The sequence below is a fragment of the Manihot esculenta genome, chromosome 4 (assembly GCF_001659605.2).
Source record: "Manihot esculenta cultivar AM560-2 chromosome 4, M.esculenta_v8, whole genome shotgun sequence".
Classification (NCBI taxonomy): Eukaryota; Viridiplantae; Streptophyta; class Magnoliopsida; order Malpighiales; family Euphorbiaceae; genus Manihot; species Manihot esculenta.
Window position 1 is genome coordinate 33,185,064 of NC_035164.2, and position 25,091 is coordinate 33,210,154.

At 32.2% G+C, this 25,091-nt stretch overlaps 5 protein-coding genes across 6 annotated transcripts; 2 read left to right on the forward strand and 3 right to left on the reverse strand.

The window, feature by feature from the left end:
• Positions 1-786: 786 nt before the first annotated feature.
• Positions 787-3,669, reverse strand: LOC110613908. Its single transcript, XM_021755315.2, has 3 exons — positions 2,526-3,669; positions 1,552-1,737; positions 787-1,366 (listed from the first exon to the last, which is right to left on the reverse strand). Exons 1-3 carry the CDS (start codon positions 2,979-2,981, stop codon positions 1,088-1,090), a joined length of 921 nt encoding a protein of 306 aa, XP_021611007.1. The 5' UTR covers positions 2,982-3,669; the 3' UTR covers positions 787-1,087.
• A 5,535-nt stretch (positions 3,670-9,204) lies between these two features.
• Positions 9,205-13,470, forward strand: LOC110613937 (la protein 1). Of its 2 annotated transcripts, XM_021755358.2 has the most exons (10): positions 9,205-9,358; positions 9,435-9,513; positions 9,625-9,774; positions 9,861-10,003; positions 10,424-10,572; positions 11,148-11,237; positions 11,330-11,819; positions 12,281-12,425; positions 12,745-12,823; positions 13,100-13,470. In XM_021755358.2, the coding sequence occupies exons 1-10, from the start codon at positions 9,314-9,316 to the stop codon at positions 13,212-13,214; spliced, it is 1,485 nt and encodes a 494-aa protein (XP_021611050.1). In that variant the 5' UTR covers positions 9,205-9,313; the 3' UTR covers positions 13,215-13,470. The 2 variants fall into 2 exon arrangements, with proteins under 2 accessions (XP_021611050.1, XP_043812159.1); XM_043956224.1 differs by lacking the exon at positions 12,745-12,823.
• A 2,603-nt stretch (positions 13,471-16,073) lies between these two features.
• On the forward strand, positions 16,074-17,204 carry LOC110612774 (dynein light chain 1, cytoplasmic). Its single transcript, XM_021753563.2, has 2 exons — positions 16,074-16,534; positions 16,716-17,204. The coding sequence occupies exons 1-2, from the start codon at positions 16,397-16,399 to the stop codon at positions 16,869-16,871; spliced, it is 294 nt and encodes a 97-aa protein (XP_021609255.1). The 5' UTR covers positions 16,074-16,396; the 3' UTR covers positions 16,872-17,204.
• Positions 17,205-17,888: 684 nt separating this feature from the next.
• Positions 17,889-20,079, reverse strand: LOC110612770 (hydroxyphenylpyruvate reductase). The gene is made up of 2 exons (XM_021753557.2): positions 19,490-20,079; positions 17,889-18,595 (listed from the first exon to the last, which is right to left on the reverse strand). Exons 1-2 carry the CDS (start codon positions 19,910-19,912, stop codon positions 18,077-18,079), a joined length of 942 nt encoding a protein of 313 aa, XP_021609249.1. The 5' UTR covers positions 19,913-20,079; the 3' UTR covers positions 17,889-18,076.
• Positions 20,080-20,397: 318 nt separating this feature from the next.
• Positions 20,398-23,553, reverse strand: LOC110612768 (glyoxylate/hydroxypyruvate/pyruvate reductase 2KGR). The gene is made up of 2 exons (XM_021753556.2): positions 22,972-23,553; positions 20,398-21,154 (listed from the first exon to the last, which is right to left on the reverse strand). The coding sequence occupies exons 1-2, from the start codon at positions 23,395-23,397 to the stop codon at positions 20,636-20,638; spliced, it is 945 nt and encodes a 314-aa protein (XP_021609248.1). The 5' UTR covers positions 23,398-23,553; the 3' UTR covers positions 20,398-20,635.
• Positions 23,554-25,091: the final 1,538 nt, after the last annotated feature.

The following is a 25,091-nucleotide window of genomic DNA, read 5'->3' on the forward strand; positions in this document are numbered from 1 at the left end:
TACCTATTAAATATTTGAATTAAAATTATAATATATTTAATATTTTATAAAAAAATAATAATTAAAGATAAATTAATTATATTATTAAAATTTTACTATAAAAAAATAAAAATTAATCACATATATACTCAAGATTTTTTTTAACTATACGTTCAAATTTTATGAATTGATAAAATTAAATAAGAGTAATTTTACTATTTTATAAAAATTCAGAATTTAAATAGTAAAATTTTAAATATAATTAATAATAAGTTGAATTATTTTTTTAAATAATTTATTAATAATGTGATTAATTTATATAAATTTATATATTTAATAAATTATAATTTTAATTAAATATTTAATAAACTAATTTAAAATAATATAAAACTGTAAATATATATTTGACCAAATAAAAATCCACGTCGAATCTAGTTCTTCAATTTCAAGGCTACTGTGAGTGAAAAAAAAAAATGAAGGTATGTGACAGGAAAGTGTACATATATTAATAACTGAAAAAAAAAATCAAAACAATAAAAAATATTAATAAAATTAATTAATAAAAAATATTTTTCATATCAAAATAACTTTAAGTAATTTCAAAAAAAATATATTTTTTTTTTATTTTTAAAAGAGCGAATTATTTTTTATATTTTAAAAATTTTATTTAAACAATAAATTCAGCTGTTTAAAATAATATTCAAATTATATATTTCATAATCTAAGAAGCAACAATCTAAAGTATCTTTGCAAAAAATACAAACAATGAACTAAAATTCATAACATGTTGAAATTGAAGTGAAGCAATTATAGAAAATAAACAAAGATTAAATTATAGAAAATAAATAAATAACAGTATTTTTGCTTCTTATGTTGAACAAAATCCTCTCACAACACTATTAATCATACATACATCAAGCACACAGCCACCAATAGAAACATAAACACTTATTTTTCAGAAGCAGAAGCACAACCTAAGAGATGGAAAGTTCAAGTTGCTGCATTTTCTCCAAGTGCTACTGACTGTCTTCTGTGAAGCTCAGCAACTCAAAGTCTCAAACTGCCCACAAGGACATGAATCATGGGTTTAACTCTTCAAATAAGCAGATCACTCATATGTACATATACCCTTCTTGAATTTGATGGGTTTGGAGCTAGTGGAATCAAGAACCACAGGGCAAGATATTAGTTTTCGATGCTTCGTCTTCACCAGCTTCCCCACTACATTCCCTCGAGATCGGATTTCGAATGTCAGTGTCAATGGAATCACAATGCCAGTTTGTGAGACTGTTAAACTTGATCCAGCTCCATACAGTGGAACCTTGTCACCTTCTACAATCACTGATACTGTTCGTCGACTCTTTCTGGGTTGATAGTATTTCTTCAACTGCAATATAGATAAGAATTAGAATTGCTTGCTATGATCAATAGATGCTGGCCAAGAAAAGCAGAGAATGGAGAAAATTTACAGAAAACATCCCATGTTCTTGACATAATCTTATCATTTTTGTCAGGATTATCAGAATTCAAAAGATGCATAATCCTATGCTATAAGCATGGAAGAATTGTTACCTGACCAGTTGCAACTGGGATTTCTGAGTATATGAGATTGATTGGAGTGGAGCTAACATGAATGCCAAATATTGTAGCAGGGTTGTATATGCTCATCCTCAACGAGCCATTCACTGTAAGCATCTTTGTTGGCACGCCAGAGAAATCTGAACCTTCCCCAACATAAAAGTTACTCACTAACAAGCTCTGCAAGTGTTATATTTCACATTAGCAATGGAATTCAACAGAGAATCTGTTAGTTAGCTAATTAAGGATGAAGGACTTGTTGATGATTGACACACATATAACAGTTAGATTGATCTTCTATAATGAGGTGTTTGAGATTATCCAAGAACTCAATGCACAATGACTCCCTTCCAATTGATGTCTATTTCACCATAGAAAACTCTTATTGCTCTAGAAACTGCCTCAAAATCTTCTTAAAAGCAGAAAGAAATTGAACGTATCAAAGATGGAATCACTCATTCAAAATCAACTTGTATTGTATGACAAGCAAATGAAGCAAAAAGTAGAATTTTATAATAGGCAATTGAGTGGTGCTCAGTAAATATCAAGTTTGCTTTCAAAAGCGTTTTACCCCACAAAAAACATCAATTTCCTTTGTTTTCTGTCCCACTTCAGCTGGACAAGATCATTAATTAATAAGGGCTTAAATTTCAGCTCAAAAATGGTAAATCAGCATTTGTTTGCCATTATTTATAGCAATAGACAGTTTACAAAACTCATGGGTTTTGCCAAGATCATAGGAGGAAAGGGTCATTTATTATACTACAAAGCTTTCCTTTTATATTTTACAAGGGAAACTATTTTCACAACTCAACTTCATGACCTTCCACTCATAAAAGAAAATGTTAAACTACCCAAGACTTTCCCCCTCTTATCCACAATCATTATTCAATTATCTTCAAACATTAATCTAATGAGTACAATGAAAAAAATATGATGAGAAACTGAATTAAGAAAAGGGCTTATACCTTGACAGTAATCTCTGCTTTGAAAGGCCGGCTAGCTCCCCATATAATCAAGCAAAACACAGTAAACAAGATTATAAAACTAAACAGAGCAATCAAGGCCTGAAACCTCCTAATAAATGCCTTATCCTCATCGTAGTCCCCTTCTTCCACGATCACATTACATTCAGGCCACCCTTTATCATTCCAGCCTTTTTCATTTCTTTTCCTGCTACCTTTCCTCCCTGAAGAGGACCTGAATATCCCCGAAAACCTACTAGCCGATGAGTTCCTTGAATGGCGACCAAAGGAGGGGTGTGAAGGTGACTCCATTGGACTTGGTTGCATTGAAGAGGACTTGTCCCCATCATGTGAATCTCTTGATGGGCTCTGTACATAGTATACAGGGCGTTTTGGAGACCTTGAGGGTGATGATGGGGCTAAACTTGTGATATCAGATTCGGATTTAGTGGAAAGCATTGTAAAGAAGCACTGGAAAGAGCTATAAACTTCAGCTTGATATGCTTCCACTTAATTAAACAAAAACACTAATATCTGCAGATCACAAACAACACACTGATACCCAGAAACGAATTTTGAGGGAGACGATTATAATCTTTCTTATTAGGTGTCCAAGAACTCAAAACCAATAAAATTCAGAACTAAAAACAGAAAGAAACTGGCTTCTGTAAGCTAGAAGAACTAGAATTGGCTTAAAGTGATAGAAAACACAACAGGGTTTTTTATTCTCTGAACTAAAATGCTTCAGAACCAGTAAGAAAACCAAGAAACATAAAGAATTCTCACCTTAAGTTTCCAACAAGAAGAGAAACCCAGTACCAGAAACCAAAGAAAAAGTAGTAAATCTGAACTCTAACATAAACTCCAAAGGAAGTTCTTGAAAGAGAAAATTGCACATGAACTACCCATAAAAAAAGATAAAAGACACCATCATCAAAAGCCACAAATTCAGTTCTCACTCACTCTATTTCAGCAACAAGCAAGTGTTGTTGCTGCTGAGAGTTTTCCTTATCAACAACTAGCGACCAGTAAGCTTAGCTATGCATGCCACTTCGTGTAGAGAGAAGAGAGTAAATAAGGTTACTAGGCTCGGACAAAGAAGCTTAAAAAACCAAAACTAGGCTTGGGAATGTGTCGGCAGGCTACAACAACAACAATAATAATGATGTGCAAAATTTGGTGGTTCTAATTAACAGCCATATTTGTTTTGATGGGTTTCTTTACTGGTTACCTAATATTGATTTGTTTTTAATATCTCTTTTCTTGTGGAAACTCAATACTTTTGGTGGGTTTTGCATATATTTAATTTCTGTTGGGTATAAATAAAAATATATTTATTTGTTTAATTATTTTTTTAATGTTGTTTGGTGTTGTGTTTCCAACTTTATATGATAAAATAATTAAATATGTACAATAAATAAGTATTGAATTCTGGTGGAGAATAATTTAATTTTATAAAAAAAATATTTGATTATGTTAATTAATTGCAAGAGTTATTTATCCCAAATGGAGCACTTTTTTTAGAGAAAAATGTGAATAATCTAAAAAAAGAGAAAAGAGGAGTGGAGAATAAACAGGGATGAAAGAATTAACCATGGATGGAGGTTTAGTTCCAATGATTAATGATAAATAATGAGAGGTGACCAACAGTGAAGTAGTGGACCAATGTTGTCCGAAAAGAAAAGAAAGAAAAACTAATAATATTTGGGCCCAATTCAAAATGTTCTAGCCTAAGAATGGTGTGGGGGCTTCGCTAACTGGGGGCTTCGCTAACTGTGGGCTTCTGGAACGTTTCTCACTAGTTTTATTTGCAATCTTGCCCTGATTCATCTGCGGGACAATTTTTACCTTTCTCGATAAACAAACGCCACGATTAATAAGGAATTAAAACAATGCTAGCCACAGTAACTTATTCGGTAAATTATTTTAATATTTCATATTTTATTGATCGAAAAGTATAATAATTAAAAAATAAATAATAATTAATATAATAAATATTTTTTTATTTAATATTATAAATAAAATAATTCTTGTTAATATTTTTCTAGAAAATTCTCGATATTTATCATAATTTTAAGTAAAGTAAAATTTTTTTATGTAAAAATTACTATAATACGTAATATGTATTTTTTTTAATTTCTTTTATGTAAAGATTTTTTTCGGAAGAATTTATTACCTTAAAGTTCCTATTTGGATCTAAGATATAAATGTGTAATTTTTTTTATATAAGTCTTATCATGCATAATATGTCTTATACATAAATTATTTATTATTTTTATTATTATTAATTTAGACTTATTAAATTTACTGATGTAATTTAATGGTAAAGCTAATAAATTAATTCCGAAGTTATTTTTTAACAAAATTTTAAAAGTTAAAATTTTAAATATCTGAACAACATATTATATTAAATATTTATGTGATACAAATTCAGCTTAATGATTGATGTAATTGAAAATCAACTGAAAAACAATTGGTTAATCTCTAAAAAGAAAAGAGAGTCTACAAAATAAAGAGAATGAGGTGTTTGGTATCTATAAACAACTAATCTGATACTCAAGTCGATAATTGATCATAAAGGGTAAGATAAAAAAGTAACTTGAGTTTAGAATAAATGTGTAATAATGTGTATTTTAAATTCTATATATGCTTTGCTTGTAAGAATGAAGTTAGTTAGCGAATTTCTTATAAATTTAACTTGTATCGGTTAGTAAATAAAAGATCATGTGTTTATAGGCATTATAAAAATCTGTCGAAATATATCTGTTAACAGTAACTTTATATCGACTTGATCCATTTAGAAGATGGCTAGTCTTCTGTTGTTTTGAGTATCGACCATTATAATACTCGGATTTTCTTTTTTATGAGTGAAACTTATGTGACTAAATTTCTGCCACGTGACCCTATTCTATAGTAACAACAGCTCATGATATATTTTGGGTGAATATGATATCGTGTATATATATATATATATATATATAATATTTTTTATATTACTAAATTAATAGTAAAATTGTTCCAAGTGATGGCATAAAAAATGACTTATCTATGAATTTTGATTCTTATTATTTCTTTTTTATAAAATCGAGAGATAATTTATTCAACTCAAAGAGTAATAATTAAGTATAAATTGATGCTCTTGCAAACAAATGAATATCAATATTACTTCAACGTCTAATTCAACAGACAATAATATCAATTCTTGTATTTAAAATATCCTTATAATTAAATACAATGAAGCCAAACTCATAATTATCTAAATGTCTCAAATTTAAAGCAAATAAAAGAGTTTGGTTGTTGGTGAAAATACAACAGGAAAGGAAAAGTAATCTTTACCATAATTAAGATATTGCTTGTCATGGCTTCCGAAATGGCCCGATTGCCAACATCTTTAATAAAACATATTATGGCCATTGTAAAAGCACCCTTCACATCCTCAAACAATATCCCAAACCTAAAAAAAATATTCTTGAGCAAAAACTGATCTATCTGCAAATGCAAACCATTCTGTTGACAGTGATGCAACTGAAGCCATAGCTAGATTGTTGGACACAGAACAGCATTTCGACAAGACTGTTTGAACTCTTTATATTCACAATAATATATGTTTGTTGTTATATGAACTTACTGCGTATTAGAGAAAATATTTGACCATAAGAAATCATTTTTGACTTGCCATAATTTCCACGCATGTACAAAGATGTGTGTAGCGCTATCACATCCCAAGCCCTCATAAACATCATTAAAAAGCCCTAAAATTAAGAAATATTGTTAGATAAAACAATACAGCTTACCTCCATAACTCCTTAGCAAAAACACAATCTAGCAAAACATGATTAATGCTCTTGTTCTCATCACAAAACCAGCACTTAGAATCCATATTCACCCTCCTAACTAGATTATCCTTAAATGGTAGGACACCTTGTCAGGTTCTCCAAATAAAATATCTAATCTTAGGGGACACATCTAAATTCCAAATCCATTTCAACCCACATAACCATTCAAAGACTGTTGTCTCTGTATAAATTCAACGCCACATGATAAGCAAATTTTAGAGTATATAAACTATGTCTATTAAATTGTCACAACAAAACATTCGGTTTAGCCACCAAACTTAAAGGAATTCGAAGAATGGCTCTCAAATCATTGACACTAAACAAATGCATCAACTTATTTGCGTCCCACCGTCGTTCCTCAAATACAAATAAATCACAAACACGCGTAGTATCATTAATGTCAGAGGGACCTTCATCAGGTAAAAAACGAATATCCTTTGGGATCCATGGGTCCTTATTCACATAAATATTTCTACCATTACCACATCTCCATTTTGCATCCTGTAACAACAACTGTTTTGAGGATAGAATATTCTTCCAAACAAAGCTATAATTGAAACCCAACTCAGTGAATAAGAAGTCCTTTAGAAAAGTATTTTGCTTTGAGTACCTGATAAAGAATAGTATTATTGGTAAAGTCTCCAATCTTATTTCCCTAATAAAGTTGTGTTGAAACACCGTAAGTCTCTAAAACCTACACTACTATCACTTTTAGCACAACACATATGATCCCACGAGAGCTGGTTAATGCCTCTACAATTTTCTTTACCTAAACCTCACCAATATTTATTCATCATCACTTGTATTTCATGACAAGTAGCAACAGGAAGCAAAAACACATTCATACAGTACACAAATATAGCCTGGAGAATAGCTTTAATCAAAACCTTCCTACCTGCTCTAGATAGGAAACAGTTGTTTCAGCTGCTCAACCGTTTCCAGACCTTGTTCTTAATAAAAGAGAAAATTTATTTTTTACTATGCCCAATCAGGAATGACAGTTCTAAGTAGTTGCTATTTCCTAAACGAAAATTCACGCCAAGTATACTAGAAATAGCATCACTATTTACATTTTGTATATTCAGACTGAACATAATTCTAAATTTATTATAGTTCACTGATTGCCTTGAAGCTTGCTCGTACACATCTAATATATTATTCATTTGTATGGCCTCTGATATAGAACCCTTAAAGAAAAGCAATGAGTCATTAACGCAAAAGGATGGAAAATACGTTAAGTCCTGCTTTAACCCGACATCCATGAATAACACCTCTACACTCTTTTATCTTGAAGTAGTAAAGACAACCCCTCAGCCACAATAAAAAATAAGTAAAATAGGGTCACCTTGCCTAAATCCCCTGCCAGAACAATTGGGCCAATTTTTTTCCCATTAACCACAATCAAATAATTAACATTTGTGAAACACATTTGCATCCACTGAACCCAAATCAAAGAGAACCCAAGGCATTTAGCATAGCACATAAGTAATCCCAGTTTACCTTGTTATAGGCCTTGGCAATATCAATATTCAAGGTACAATTTCCCAAAACAATTTCATGATCTTTGTCTTATTTCATGAATAGTTTTAAAAGTCACAGTCAGTAATTAATCCGCCCACAATAAAAACCGATTAAAGTCTTCAACCTCACCAGAGTTTTTGACAATATTTTATATAGGACATTACATAGGGTTACAGGGGCGATAATTCTTAACAAATAAAGGTTTTGAATTTTTAAAATTAGCACTGTTAAAATATCAGTAGGAAGAGTACCTTGAACAATATTTTGATTCTTACTATGGAAAGTTTTATTAAAATTTATTTTATAAAATATTTGACTTTTTTTAAATTTAACTAAAATTAAAAAATTATAATTTAAAAAATAATATATTATTATCGTGTTAATTGTGTTTCATATTAGCAATGTCATATATTTAAAAAAATTTTAATATGCAGATTTAATAATTAATCTCAACTTCAGCTGATTATAAATTTTTAAAATTTCATTTTATAACAACAGGAATGACTTTTAAAATTTAAATTACTTTAAATAATTAAATTTAATGACAAAAAATATATAATTTATTGAATTTAAGAAGTAAAAATTTAACAATAACAAATAATTTTATCAATGAATAATTAATTAATTCTAATATAAAATATTTATAGAAACCTAGTCTGACATAATAAATCGAAGTAATTTTTTTAAAGAAAATTATTTATTAATAACCTAATATGAGAATTAAACAAACTTCAAAGTTGTATCACTATGAATAAATTATCCTATTTCTGTAGCAAAAATATCATTAAATTTACTTTTAGCAACGGATTTGATATAACATTTAAGAAAAATATTACAATCAGTCTATACATAATAAAGAAACTCATTAATTTATTTTTTATTTTAAAGAATATATTAAAATAATTTTAAAATTTTAAAAATTTATAAAATTAAAAGATTAACTAATAATTTTTTTAATATTATAAAAGTATTAATTAGTAAAATTTTTTAATATTTCAAAATATTTTAATATATATATTTTAAAATTTAAAGATCAATTCTCATATTAAAAACTCAAAATTTTTGTAATATTTAAGATATAAGACTCTCTTTATTTATAAAAAATAATTTATATTTAAAAAATATTTTTCAATAAAATAATTTATTTTTTATTATTTAATTTTAATTTGAAAAATAAAATTTATGTATAACAATTTTAATAAAAATATCAAATATACAAAATAATTTTTTTTTATATTTTTTATTAACTAAATTTTTAAAATTTTTTAAACTTTAGAAAATAGCGGCGTGAAACAAACGAGCCTAAATCACGGAAAGAGTAAATAAATAAAACGACACAGCATAGCTTCCCTAACTTTCCCTCTCACAAAAAGCTCACGCCCAGTGTGACTTCCCCTCTCAAGTTATCATCAACCGCCAAAACCTTCAGCGCCGATGGCTTCGTTGGACGAAGAAACCGCAAAGAAACTCCTTCATCAGGTTCCGATTCCACCACACACACATACGCTCTATCAATTGATTAAGAATGATACAATTTTCCTATTTGATTGTTCAGGTGGAGTTCTACTTCAGCGACAGCAATTTACCTCGAGATGATTTTCTTATGAAGAAGGTCTCACAAAGCAAAGATAGCAGTATCCTTCTCTTCAATCCCTACATGCTTGATTTGGTATGTATGTCTTTCTGTTTTTTCATTTTCGATTTGTTGGAAGCATTGGAGTGTTGATCTTGACTTTGAGAATTAGTGGTTAGCTTGGCTCTTATATGCTCATTCTCTAGAGTCAGAGCTTTTCTGGGACTGGGTAAAATAAGACAAGATGATATTCCCCATAGGGTGCTGAAATCAGTTGCTGAGATTTTGCGGAAATCGGATTTTCTCAAAGTTTCTGATGATGGTAAGCCGTCCTATCATGCAAAGGCATCATTTTGCTCGTTGTTATTGCTCAATACTTGCTATAAATGTGGATTTTTCTTTTTAAAGGGAAAAAGGTTGGTAGGGTTAAGAAGCTCTCAAAGCCAGAAAAAATTGTTCAGCAAATGGATGAAAGAACAATTGCAGCCTCGCCTTTTCAGTATGATGTTACTATGGAAAATGTGGAATCTTTCTTTGCTAAGTTTGGGAAGGTATACCTAATGGCAAAACTCTTATTCTGAGGCTTTATAAACTTTGACATATGGACTTCTGTTAGATCTCTGGTCATTTATGACTTATTGTCCTTGATATAAATATACTCTTAAGATTTGAAGGGTTGCATTGCCATGTAAATTTCATCTTTAATATTTGATGTGGTTGTTTATGGAAGATTCTTCTTTGATGAAAAATTCACCCGAGAATATCTTATATTATTGAATATTGATAGATTAATTTATCCTAATTATTATATAAGTTCAGCATCAATATAATATCCAAAAATTTTTTTAGTTTAAGAAAAAAGAGAGTGGAGTTGTTATACAAAAAGCCTTTTGTGTTTGTGCCTATGGTTTTGATATTGTTTCATATTCATTTACTATTATTTTCTGGTTTGAATTCTTTTGGTATTATAGCTTAATAGTGTGAGACTACCTCGTCATGCGGCAGACAAGAGGGTTTTTTGTGGCACTGCTTTGGTCGAGTTCTCTACAGATGGAGATGTGAAAGATATCTTGAAGGCAAAGTTAGTTTATGATGGTGCCATTTTAGAGTTAAAACCAAAGTGAGTTTTGACTGTTCATTTTAAATGTTGTGAGCATGCATTCATGTGGTTTCCATTAGCAGGTACATTTTCTAGTTGTTTTAGTAACCAGATGACTAGTAGTCTTTGTCTTCAGTATTTGCTTGCTTGCTGTCTTGCACACATCTCATAAATAAATGATAAAAACATCAGAATGTTTTAAGAGTGACCATTTCTTTTATGACAAATATGTTTTCTATTTATGTCAATTTAGTTGGCCTGACTGTAGGGAATTATTTTAGTGGGAGAAAGTCAATAACTGATGAAATTTGAGGATGATCCAAGCTTGTAAGGAAGTGATATCAGTTCTGCTGACCAAATCTCAACAATGCAGTTATCATGAGTTGGTTCATTTGTAAATTACTGTTTATATTTTGTGATCGGGACTTTTAAACAATAACCTCACTGTTCTTTTTAAATAGTATCTTGTTACTGTAAAATATCCTATTAAATTATTGTTGGCTCTTTTGCATAAACCATTTTCTCCAGTTATGTTCTGAGTTTTGTTATAACAATTGCCTCTATATCTTTTTCCCCTCTTCATTTGGTTGGTTTAGAAAGGAGTTTGATGCTGAGAGAGCAAGAATGACAGAGCGAATTGAAAAAGAGTGCTCAAATCATAAGAGTAATGCGAGCAAAACATCCAAGTAAGTAGTTTCTCCATTACTAGTTTGTTGAAGTCCTTTATTCCTTTCTTTCAATTCCTTTACCTCATATATTTGCTTTTTCCTGATGATAGCTATCCCAAAGGCTTAATGATTGCATTTTCACTGAAGAGGAAATCAACTGGAAAACCAGTAAAAAATGGAGGCAATGTTGAGCCAGTCGCTAACAGTGGAGGTGTTTGTAAAGAAGACAAGGATTTGGACTGCAATGATCATATTGTTAGAGAGATTGAAAATGTCTCTGAAGATAATGCAGAAGGCGCCCAGAAGGAAACTTGCAAAATAGCTGAAAAGAGTGAACAGATCGTCTCTCAAAGAATCGTAAATAGTAGAAATAGTATTTTGAAAACTGCTAAAAAAAATTGCAAAGAGATCATTTCTGAAGAGAGCAAGGCAGAATATATGCAAGAAGCTATCAGAGATCAGTCTCCTGAAAGAGTTTGTCAAGGGAGCAGTGAGAAAGTAACCGGGGTGAAAAGATGCACTGCATTTTCCCATGAGGAAAAGGACATTCTCTTGTGTGAGGACCTAAAGGATGTCTTCCAAAGGTTTGGTGCTGTTAAGGTACCATGGAGATCAATTTTCTCTTTCTGATCTCTGTCTTTTAATTCTATGAGGTTTACTTTCCTCATGTTATAGGTATCTATTGAACATGTCTTATGCAAATATTTTTATCTGCACCTTTTGTGCTCATCATTCTTCAAATAGACTTATCCATGATGTTGATGTCATGCAAAATTTGCTCTCTTTGATGCTTGATGCTGAAATGGTGTCACCTGGAGAATCTGGAATTCATTGCATATCCAAATTAGGGTCCTTACTATTTAGGTACATTATATTACCTAAAGAAATATTTTCTGGTTAACTTTGGAGCATTAACTAGGTGTTATATAATTAGACAAGCTGCTTAGTTTTATTATTTCGGTTCATTAACAAATGTCTAAAGGTTAATTTGCAGTTGAATTTATGAATCCTGTTTATGCATCTTTGCTTTCTGTTTATTTATTTATTTTCTCTTTGTGCAGTGTGTTGACTATCAAGAGGGAGCAGTTTCTGGTTACATTCATTTTCATGAACCAGAAGGAGCTATAAAAGCCTGTGCTGCTGCAGAATTTATTGAAGGAGGTCTCATTGTGAAGAATTTTATTGTTTCATTTGAAGCAGTTATTGGTAGGTTGCAGACACTCAGAACTTGTTATTTGGTACAACCAGAGTTTATTTTTCTTAAATTGAGAGTACAGATTCTTGAGAGGCATGGATATCCATGTCTAATGTACCCTGCTTTTTGGATCAGATTGGTTGGATTCATTTATCCATTTTCAGAAAAGCATGGGTGCATTTTGAATTCTGCAAAGAAATTGCAATCGTATATCCATTTTAAATATTTATGTGTGTGCCTTGATGACCTGCCACTATACCAATCTCAGAAAATCCGTTCTTAGAGCATCAATTAAATTCATTCCCCTTGGGGACTGCTATTTTTTTCCAGCTAAGACAGAAGAAGAGCACTGGAATATGCATAATCTTAATGAGGAAGACTGCCAGGAAAGTAGAGATGATAGAAAACGGTATGCATGTGCCATGCTGCTTGTGCTTGTGTGTAATATTTTGTATATTATGGGGAATGGTGCTTTGACACATGGGACTGCTTCTGTGCATGGTTCCATGTTGATATGAATTGTGGGTACTTGCTGCATGTGCGCAAGCAACCATTCTGTACATTGAAATAGCGGTCCCCTTTTGTTTATCTCTTCCATCAGCAATATACGAGAGTAATTTGCTCTTATTTTTTTGGTCTAGCTATCATTGACTTCTAAAAGTTTATCTTTGCTTGAGCCATGCAGGAAACGTAAATCCAATAAAGGTAGAAGACAGTCTGAAGGCAGAAGCTCCCACTTCAAAGAAAATGATCATGCAACCAGGCAGCCAAGAAAAGCTCAAAAGGTCACAACGTTTTAGGAATTCAATGTTTTTTTTTTTTTAAAAAAAGGAAATCATTGCCTTTGCCTATGACTGCAATTCTGCAAACAGCTGGTCAATGACACAATTAGTGAAACAAATTATATAAGGCATTTTGTCAAAACAGCTTCTGTAAGATCATACTTGAACTTTGATGAGTATTCAGAATTCACTGCAGCATATGGGACCTTGTGTTAACTTGGCTGTTACTTTCTATTGAAAAGGAGTCGGCTGTATGCGTGAGTTCCTTCTTCTAGTCTCTGCTTGATTATGCACATTTTTCATTTAATACAGGTTAACCAGACTGGTGATGGTAGTTTGTAATTCATTCTTGAATTATTTGTGTTTTCAGCTTTTCTTTTTCTTTGATGGTCATGGTATTGACTTTGTGCATTTTGTTGATGATTTGGGTTTTCCGCTGGCAAATGAAACTGTTGTGAAGCAAATGGAAAGAGAGAGGAGGAAAGCTGGGGAAAAGAAAAAAGATAAGATTATAAAAAATGACTTCTTTTAGATCAGCTGCAATTTCTTTTTCAAATTGACTCATTAAATAAAACTGCATCTAATTTGTCAGATTAAGGTAAAGTATCAAATTAGAAGGTTTTATTAAAGATGCAAATGCATAGAAGGTTTGGAATTTTTGACTTATTTGGCTTATTTTTCCTTGAAAGGATTCAAAATTTTGCATTAATTTGTATTGACTTGGCATTGTTCAGCAATATTCATGACAGTTGTCTACTTTCTGTATCATGTAGCTTTGAAAATTCTTCCAAATAACGAAGGATAATGTAGAATTTGAAATGTGGATATAGATTTTTTAATACTTTTGCCTGGCAATGATAATGCTGGAATTTGAAGCCAACACGTGTGTTTTTACTTGGTGGTCCTCTCAGAAGAAGCTGCTGCTATTCTTCTTCTCTAACCACTTCGGCCATACTTGCTGCGTGTGGTTGACAGCCAAATCTTTCCTACTTTGTTCACTGCTAACTGCCGTGTAGTTTGATTTAATGGCTCATATGCCCTTGGAGTGTTGCCTGCAAATGTCTAATGTTAAGCTTGACACTTCTCCGAAGAGCCAGTTAAGAGAAAGCAACACTTTCTCCCTTAAGGCTGTTCATGTCTGCAGCAGCTGGGAACATCTTTTCTCAGTTGTGGCGTATGCCCATCTCTATGGCATGGGCCAGGAGAACGACTCGTCGTTTGGTTATTGCTCCATTAGCATATATCGTAGGTCCACATAACATAAGAGGGCAAACATGCATGAGAATAGACAGTAAGAAAAGAGGTGGATTTTAGAAGTTGGAGAGCCACCGGTTAAAGGATGGTGTTTCAGAAGGTATAACGAAAATAAACAAGATTTTGCCTGTTTGGAATCATGAATTTTTTAAAATTAAAATTTAGTTCAGTTGATTTTTTAAAATAATTATTTTATTTGAAAGGAAAGAATTTATTATTTTTTAATTAAAAAAATTACTTTAAAATAAATAGAATTCTTATATGATGCAAAATAAATTATGCTAAACGAATGTGATATAATTCTTTTGGAGATTGCTGAAATAGACATTTGATGTTAGAATAGAATTCAATGATCTGTCCTCCCTGAGCACTCCAGAAAATGCTACACCATAGGAAGGTCTTTGGTACTTTTTGTTGATTTTCTCAAACCAAAGAAAAATATCTTAGATATTTCTCTCTTGAGGACGCCGGTCATTAAGTTGACGGAGAGCACATACATGCATGCACATTGCTCAATATATATATAACATTCTGAAATTTAAATCTCATAATTTTAGAGATGACTTAACTATCATTAAACTAAAAGATAGTTGAAAATAAAAATTTTAAATCTGTTTAATTTTTCATATTCTGACAAAAAATAAATTATATAAAAATTAACAGGTAATATCATATGAATCACCTATTATGTTTTTAAATATGAAAATTATTAAAAACATTAATTGAATTAAATTTTTATAATTTTTCAAATGTATTGTGGTTTTTTAGCACTCCAAGCAGTTTTTGGATTTATGAAAAGGTGATAAAACTTTTGGGTTATGGGAAAAGCAATGGATAATTATTGATTTTTTTTAAAAAAATACTATCTAATTCATGTGTGATTTATGAAATTAACTATTTAATTAATTTATTTTATAATTGTATTAATTAATTTCTATTTTTTCAAACCATTAATCATTGTATCCTCCCATTTGTTTAAACCAGTAGTAATGATTAAATAGTAAGTTTTACCTTTACCTTTCCATAACTTCTTCCACTCGCCTATCTGGATGAAAATTGGTAATTAGGATAACTAGTTTTTCAGTTTGAAATTTATTAATCATAGCTGTTATTTTCCATTACTTTAATCATGATTCTTATTGGCTCTTTTTTTCCACAATTATTTAAAAACCCATTTAGGTAATAATTGAATGTGTGTCCTCCAAAATAGAAAACTTATTTTTAAAAAATAAATTTTCTAAAAAATAACTTAATCCTGTCAGAAAAAGTCATTAAGAAAAGAAAGTAATTTAACTTTTCAGAAAATAAAAAAATATATTAATAATTAAACAAATAAAAATTTAATATTCTTTAAAAATTTTAAATTTTTTAATTAAATTACCTAAAACCAAACAACTTTCATAGCAACAGTCAGGAATTGGGCTCACAGCAAACTTGACTCCAAATAATCACAAAAATACAAAAAAACCATGACTTTATTTATAGCCTCACCATCTTTATCCACTCCATCTTTATCCTCAATGACTGTGACACAACTAAGACAGAGTCAGGCTGTTACTTTTCTTTTTTGTGAAGGTAAAAAACAGAAAAAAAAAATTGTAAGTGTCCTTAATATGAGGAAAGAAAATGACAGAGAAGTTGGATTATGTGCCAATCCAATATTTTATTACAGTGATTCCTTTGGAATTGGAGAAGAGAGACAAAAATGGTGAGGAGTTGGGTTGTTCTTATAAGACTGGTGTTTCTTCAACATTGGCTCTTACACTTTAGATAACAGTAAGGATCTCAGAGGCTTTTTCTCTTCTAGGGTTTTGGCTTTGTTTTTGAGATAAAGAGATAGGATTGACTGGGCATATCTCAACTGGGTTTTCAATTTTCTTCCATATATATAAGAGAGAGAGAGAGAGAGAGAGAGAGAGAGAGAGAGAGAGAGAGCAGAAGTGAAGATGTTGGAAGGAAAGGCTCTGATAGAGGACACAGATATGCCTGTGAAGATGCAAATCCAAGCCATGGCTTCTGCTTCTAAGGCCTTGGATCTCTATGATGTCTTAGACTGCAAATCAATTGCTGGCCATATAAAAAAGGTAACATCTTTCTCTCATATAAACTTAGAAAACAAATAATTTTTTGCTTAAACTCTGTAATCCCTTTACTGACCATCGTTAACATAAATAGATAAACAGAATCTAAAAGGAAAGGTAAAGTAAAAAAATGGAGGCTTCTGCTGTTTTTTAATAATAATTTTTCTGCTGTAAAATTTGGCAGGAGTTTGACAAGAAATATGGAGGTGGATGGCAATGTGTGGTGGGTTCCAATTTTGGGTGTTTTTTCACTCATTCTAAAGGGACTTTCATCTACTTCACATTGGAGACTCTTAATTTTCTTATCTTTAAAGGGGATTCTTCTCCTTCTGCTGCCTGATTAGAAATTACTTGTATGTATTAAATAACTGCTCCTCCTCAAGAGACTCAGGCCATGTTTGGTTGCTGAGGAAGTCCAGAGAAAGGGAAGCATAGTCTGAAAAATTAATTTGGAATGGAGGGAGAAGAAGAAAAGAGCACGAGAAGATTAGAAGAACAAACATGGCCACATGGAGGTTCTTTTGGATTTTCCTACGAGATAGGAGCCTTGTAAATATAGTGCTTCAAGGGGCATTGTCAATGGCCCTTCTGTATTTTTAAAAAAACCCACTTTCTTAGCTGTGTCATGGTGTCTCCATTCATTTTTCAACTAGTTTTCTCACTTTCCCTTTCCCTTCATGGTTTCTTTGTTTACTTGGCTCAATTATTCCTTTTTTTTTTGCCGTAAGAGATATTTTGTTAAATGAAAAAAGAAATCCATAAATCAAGCCCAATAAACTATTTCAAAAGGTTCGAGCTCCAAAAGAATTGAACACGAGACAATCCAAAACCTGACTCCATTTGAAACGAACTCGACCCCACACTATTGTCACCAGCGGTGCCGCTAAGTAGAGATAGGGCCGACACAAGCACCGCTTTGGTGGGGTTTTCAAGACTCTTTGGATAATCTATATTTCGTTGCAGAGATATCTATATGATAAGATCGATTTAAGTCGGAAACGCTGGAGATGGCAATCCTTGGGCTTTGGCTTGTTTGTTGATGGATCCAGCCTTGGGATTTTGCTTGTAATCCTTCAGCCACTTTAGTGACCATTCATCTCATCTTTGATGAAAAAAGGAAAAAAAATGGCCAAGGGAAATGCAAACAAAGAAATAGAATATGGTATTCTACATGCTGAAAAATTTAAGTAGAACTTCTACAGGATAGAAGTTTCACTTCATTTTCATAGTTTGTTCATGAAGTCTCCAGTCTCATAGAGAACCTAAAATTGATAGGTTTGCTATGGTATTGGGGCAAGCAGCCACATGAAAAGAACTGTTTCTTTCAAGGTTTTGTACTTCAACTAGATGAGTATTATAAGCAACCACATCAGCGTAAATATTTTGAAATCCAAGCTAACAATTGAATATCATTAAATGTACTTCCAATATAAGCGAAACCTGGACGTTGATGTAAAAATTATCAGAACCTAAGGAAACCTAAACGACAGCATGAGCTCAAGGTTCTAGATCAATCAACACACACACCCACCTTCCCTCACATAATCATACAACTGGAGTCAAGAGGGGCTTGCTGTTGAAGTGTGCCTCCAAATTTGCAATCACAAGGTCTGCCATTGCATTGCTGGTCTCTATAGTATCACTTCCCACATGAGGCAGAAGGACAACATTGTCAAGGCCGAAAAGCTGTTCAGGAGCCTCAGGTTCATTTCCATATACATCAAGCCCTGCACCGCCTAGCCGACCTTCGAGTAGTGCAGATACAAGCTCAGGTTCATCAACATGTGCACCTCTTCCAATGTTGATGAGAATGCCCTTCGGACCCAATGCATCAATGACATCTCGATTGATGATATGTTGGGTCTCCTCGGTCAAAGCACAAGCCACAACCAGGATTTGGCAGTTTTTGGCCAAATCTATGACATTTGAGTAGTACTTATAATTTGTATATGGTTTTTGAGATCTGGAGTGGTAACTTATAGAACAACTAAAAGCTTCAGCTCTCTTTGCAATAGCTGCACCAATCCTGCCCAATCCAATAATTCCAACTGATTTACCACTGAACTGAACAACAGAGAGAGAAAAGAAAAGATGAATAAACATATACAAATTGGAACCGGGAAATGGGGAAAACAAAGGAGAAGTTCAGTTTTGTCAAAAAACACATTTAAGCATCCTACTCAATTATGCCTTTTTGTCTCCATATTTTTCCAGCAAGAAATCATTATTAATGTAAAATTTTATTGCAGTTTGTAGTGCCTTCACATGAATGTGTTTTTCTTTCTCTTACATGATATAGAAATGACAGGAAAGCATTAATAGGAAGTTAGGAACTGAGTTGTGCAAGTTCCTTTATCCCTCATGCAACTTGATACCAAATGATCAGCAGCAGAAATAAATTCCTGAATTTGATCCCTTTTGCTTAGAATCTGCAATTTCCCCTATTACAACTCAAACAAAAAAAGAAGTACAAGATATGACTTCAAACAGCACAAATTCCTGGCGATAACCCACGAGAGATATGAGTCAAACTCTTAAAAGTCCTGAAATCAAAATTATGGATGGATGGATGGAAATCTGGAAATTTGAGATTTGTTCCCAGCTCACCTCTAAACAGGATAGCTACTCTGCAATTTCAAACTTAAATACCATAAAATGCCAATTAGGAGATTAAGATGAAATCTGTTATCAACCAATCAGTAGCATTGACAGTGAAAACAAATTTATGGCACGCAAAAAGCAAAAGAAAGAGGGGGAAGCAATATTTTTCTCAATTATTTAAAGGATGCATTAATACTATTGATGAATTTCTGATATCTCTTAAAATGTCAGTTCCATACATCACAGCTTATCAAAAAACACAAGAAAAACCAACAGCCAGAACAACGCACATTCCAATAAATGCATCCAAACAACTATCAAATTAAATAATATTGAAAAAGATTAAAAAACACAAACCTTGGTTGTCAATTTAAAATCAGCTTCTCTCCATTTCCCACTTCTCACATGTCCATCACAAGCACAAATCCTCCTCAAAACCCCCAATATCAAACCGATTGCCAGGTCAGCAACATCATCAGTCAACACATCAGGGGTATTTGTAACCCTAATTCCCTTCTCCTCACACTTTTTCAAATCAATTTTATCCAGTCCCACACTGTACGAAGCCACAAACTCCAATTTTGGCAATGCATCAATCAGCTCCGCATCTGCACCAATTTTAGTATTGCCTACAATCGCTTTGATTTTGTGTTGATTGGTTTTCAAGAAGTCAGCTTTTGAAGGTTGCTGCCAGAGTTTGAAGAGATTGAAACGAGCTTCTAATTCTTGTTCGAGGTATGAGTACATTGGGCAGGTCATTAGGACTCCGATAGTTTCCATATTGAGTCTGTGTATTTTTTTTGAAAGGGGAATTAGGGTTAGGGTTTGTGTGGGGTTTAAAATTGGTTATTGTGGTTAAGCTTTTTGTAGAATTTTGTAACGTAAGGAGAGAGAGCTTAATCCTAAACCTGGTCACTTTCATCAATATAATTAACTTGTTTGATTTTTTTTTTGAAATTAACTTGTTTGAAAATTTTAGTTTAGTAAATTAAAATTTGTATAAGAAAGTTTCTTAACAATATGAAATTATTCTTAAAAATTAATCCTAAAAAATTTATGATTTATGTTAAGTAATTTATTTATATAATTTGAGGTTTTTTATTTAAAAATTCGAATACAATATAATATAAATGTATCTTTTGGCATTTTTATACACAACCTAATTAGAAATATAAAATTATTTTTCAAACCATGATTATAGTATTGATGAAAACTGGTAAAGACTTTTCCTTTCAATCTTCAAAACTACAGTTATGCATCACACATGAGCAGAAATTTGAGATTTATCGAACACAAAATGTCCTTTCATAAGAGTAATATCTCTTAAAGGGTGCTAAGAAGAAAATAAATTCAGACATACAAATTGGAAGCTTGAGAATACTTCCTTCCATCAAGGCATTCCTGCCAAGTCCTGGAAAATAATGATCTCCAGATCAATTGCAAGTCACAGAAGCATGATGATGCCTCTGATCAGTCTTGTATTCACAAATTTTTATGTCAACATCAGACCACTGGAGTTAACAGAGGTTTGTTCAAGAAATGTGCTTCCAAGTTACCAACAACAAGGTCAGCCATGGCTTGTCTGGTTTCTACCGTACCGCTTCCGACGTGAGGCAATAGAACTACATTTTCAAGACCAAACAGCTGCTCAGGGACATTAGGCTCGTCTTCAAACACATCAAGCCCAGCACCACCTAACCTTCCTTCAAGCAGTGCAGACACCAGCTCAGGTTCATCAACAAGAGGACCTCTAGCAATGTTGATGAGGATCCCCTTCGGACCTAATGCATTGATGACCTCTCGATTGACAATGTGGCGGGTTTCTTCTGTTAGCGCACATGCAACAACAAGGATGTGACAGTTGGCAGCCAATTCAACAACGCTTGGATAGAACTTGTATTTTACATCCGGTTTCTCTGCTATATCAGTGTAACTAATTGGACAGCTAAATGCTTCTGCTCTTGTGGCAATTGCCATGCCAATCCTGCCCAACCCAATAATGCCGACGGACTTCCCAGTAAACTGAAAAAGAAGAGATTAACCAATAAGTCTGAGAAGCATCAAGAATCATAAGAAAATCAAAGGCAACAATACAATGCATTACAGTCCAAGTGGTCGTTTAGTGCTGCAGAGGGGCCTAAGCGCACTAACTCCCAGGTCTCTTGCAGTGCCACATATGACGTGATTTGGTTAAATTGATAGCTTTTGGCAATATCCCATGCATCTAGAAGACATTTTGAATGCCAAAACAAAAATGCCATGTAGATTGTTGCTGAATGCTTGAAAGCTTATGAAAGTTTTGCTTTCCAATAAATCTCTATACAGGTGGACTCAAGGTCTTAATACAAGTGAGAGATACAACTGAGAATCAAAAGAACATAACAAAAGGAGATACATGTAAAGCAGTTTCATGGTTACATGTCCAAAATTAAGCTTCTGCTCAAAAAGATAACTTGTGCAGATAGTATCAATTTACTTCCCCACATAATATACAAATAAATTTAATTCCCCAAATAATATACAAATAAATACTTGAAAGCAGCATTACAGAAATTTAGCTGTTTGAATACTTAGCAGCTCTAACATCACATATTAAACAGCTGCATTAAGGTAATATCCCCAATAATAATGTCTTACTTGTGCGTGTCATGATGATAAGATAGAGAGAAAACTTTTAGTTCTTTACTTTGAACTCCCTGGTTCTTCAAAATCCTTTTATGCTTATTTTTTTATTATACTCCCCGAGCCCAAAATGCCAAATGCACATGCTGTGTGTCTTTGACTGCACAGTCCAGGAATGTAAAGCCCCAGAAGGGCTGGAACCCAAGAATACGAAATTGAACAATTATAATAGTAGTATGAAACAAGGCAAGAAAAATTGTAAAACAAAACCATGGTAACAATAACAACACTAGTAAAAGAAAACAAAGGCCGTTTCATTGCTTTTGATAAGAAAAAATACGCAGAAGAAAAAAAAAAGCACAAATCTATTCCAGAAAATTGAGATAAAACAACCAAACACAATTTAGAACCTACTGGGCACACATTTTGAGGAGTGCTTCATCAACTTATCAGTGCTCAAGGGTGCAAAATATCACAATTCTCAAAAGATACAACTACACTGCAAATGCGATCAACACAAGGATTTCTATATTGTCTTAAATTTCCAAGCCCAACGTTTACTGAAAGGACAGTCAAGAGCATTGCAGTTGCAACTAGCAAACTATAATAACATCAAAGCCAACAGCCATGCATAGGCTACCAAATAAAGTATTATAGACTAAAGCATCCCCGAAACCAGATCCAATTAATTTCACCATCAATTCAGACAAAGACAAATACATAAGATGTGAGAAAAAACTGAATTACACAGAAACAATATTTAGCCATCCCACTCCCACAAGACTAATTCAATGCATGGATATACTCTGCCATGCACAATCATAAAACTACCTACAGGTTCATTCGTTCAGACTCAGAAACAACTAATCAATCATGACAGAAATTCTGCTCAAATCAGGAAGCAAATCCAAAACATACACACAACAGTCCCATTGTTTATCAAAGATTCTCATCAACGAAAGATGATATCATGAACTATTTTTGGACTGCATACAAAATTTTCGCCCCTAAATAAGCCTAATACTTAAAAATGCTTGCTTTCACTTTTAATTTCCAGATTTTTATCCTTTTTTACTCATCAGAAGGATTCTCAATAATCATCTAATCCCAATAATCATGTTAACATCTATTTTCCTTAAAAAATTGGATCCCTTTTCTCACTGTTTCAAAACAATGAAACACGAATCTCGAAAACATTATAGACCACAAATGCAAACCTTAGTTGTCAACTTGTAGTCACCCTTTTTCCACTTGCCACTCCTGACATACCGATCACTCTCACACAGCCTCCTCAATACCGCCAACGTCAACCCAATAGCTAAATCGGCGACGTCATCTGTCAGAACATCAGGCGTGTTAGTGACCCGTATCCCTTTCTCCTTACACTTGGGCAAGTCAACCTTATCAAGCCCGACGCTGTAAGTGGAGACAATCTCCAGCTTCGGCAATTGGTCGATCAAATCAGCATCGGCACCAAACACAGCATTTCCCACAACAGCGCGGATAAAATTCTTGTGAGAATTGATGAAATGAGTCTTGTCTGGGGCGTTATGAAGCTTGTAGAGAGTGAAGCGCTTCTCGAGTTCTTCGACGAGGTAGGGATAGATTGGAGGGAAAGTCATTAGAACACCGATCGACTCCATTGGTTTACTTTGGTGAAGGAGTCCTATTTGTAAGGAGAAGCGAAATTTTCAGTGCGAGTGATTATGGAGCAGTTGCGATTATGGAATCGTTGTGGTCAGTGTTGCAGCTTACAGGTGAGTTTTCTTTGAATTTTAGTGTTTGGCTTATATTGCTATTAATATTAGCTTAAAGGGGTTAAATTTGTAATTCTGCATTCCAAAGTTAATATTTGAAAATTGGGAAATGGGGAAAACAAAGAAGTTCAGTTTTGTCAAAAAACACGTTTAAACATCCTACTCAATTATGCCTTTTTGTCTCCATATTTTTCCAGCATGAAATCATTTTTAATGTAAAATTTTATTGCAGTTTGTAGTGCCTTCACATGAATGTGCTTTTTTTTTCTTTTACATGATATAGAAATGACATGAATGTGCCTTCACACGTTTAAGCATCGGATATCTTTTTATTTATGAATTCAGAGTTGAAAAATAATTATTTATGAATTTGAAATTGAAAAATAATTATTTGTGAATTTAAGCGTGGATAATCGAAAGAGTATCAAAAAGAGTATCTGATACCTATTTGACAGGCGTTAGAGTCTAACGCCATTCTAAATGGCGCCAGACTACTTTTTATTTATTTTTTTTATTTTTAAAAATTATTTGGCGCTATTGTAAATGGCACCAGATCATTGTTTATTTATTTTTTATTTTTTAAAATGGTCTGGCGTCATTTTGAGTAGCGGCCATAATTTTTTTAATTTTATTAATTATTAAAATATTATAATTATATTAATTAATTAATATATTATTTTTATATTATATTAATTTAATAATTATATTTATATTATATTTTTTTATTATAATAAATTTTGTTAATTTTAATATATTTTTATAATAATATTATAATTAGATACTAATTATAAATTTATTTATATGTTATTAAATATATATAAAAAATATTGTATTAAATAATTAATAAAAAAAATAAATTAATTAATATGAATATTTAAAATTATAAAAACTAAATTTATTTTTATTGGACTGGTTTGTGCAGTTCTAGGATTACAGAATAATATTAATTATTAAAATATTATAATTATATTAATATATTATTTTTATATAATGTTAATTTAATAATTTTATTTATATTATATTTTTTTATTATAATAAATTTTTTATATTACATATTAATAAATTAATATAATAATACTATAATTAAATAGTACAAATAATCTTTTATATATTTAATAATGATATTTTGAAATTCAGAATAGGAGATTTATAGTAGTGATGTAAGCTTAGATGGAAAGAAATGTATTTATTCCCTTTTACCCTTTGATCCTTTTTCCGTTAGTGACGTTTAACGGCCTGTCTGCTACAGTATTATATGTTCTTGTGATCCAGGTCCGTACGCACAGAAGCGTCAGAACCCTTTTCACGCTAGACGGCCATTTAATTTTTCAGCACGCATGCGGACAGCGCTGCAAATTGACTGAGTCTGCTGTCCTTCTTCAAGTCACATCACTAGGCTGGATCAGGATCGAAGATGCTGGACCGGTTAAATGAAGTGGATTTCTGAAACCTTGAGTCTATTTCACTTTTTCGGATTTAGCTTTCCTTAGAGTGAGAGAAGTCTGACGGTTATCAAATCATATATTAATATATTTCATAACTCTCTAAAATATTAGGACATTAACATTATTCTGTGATTA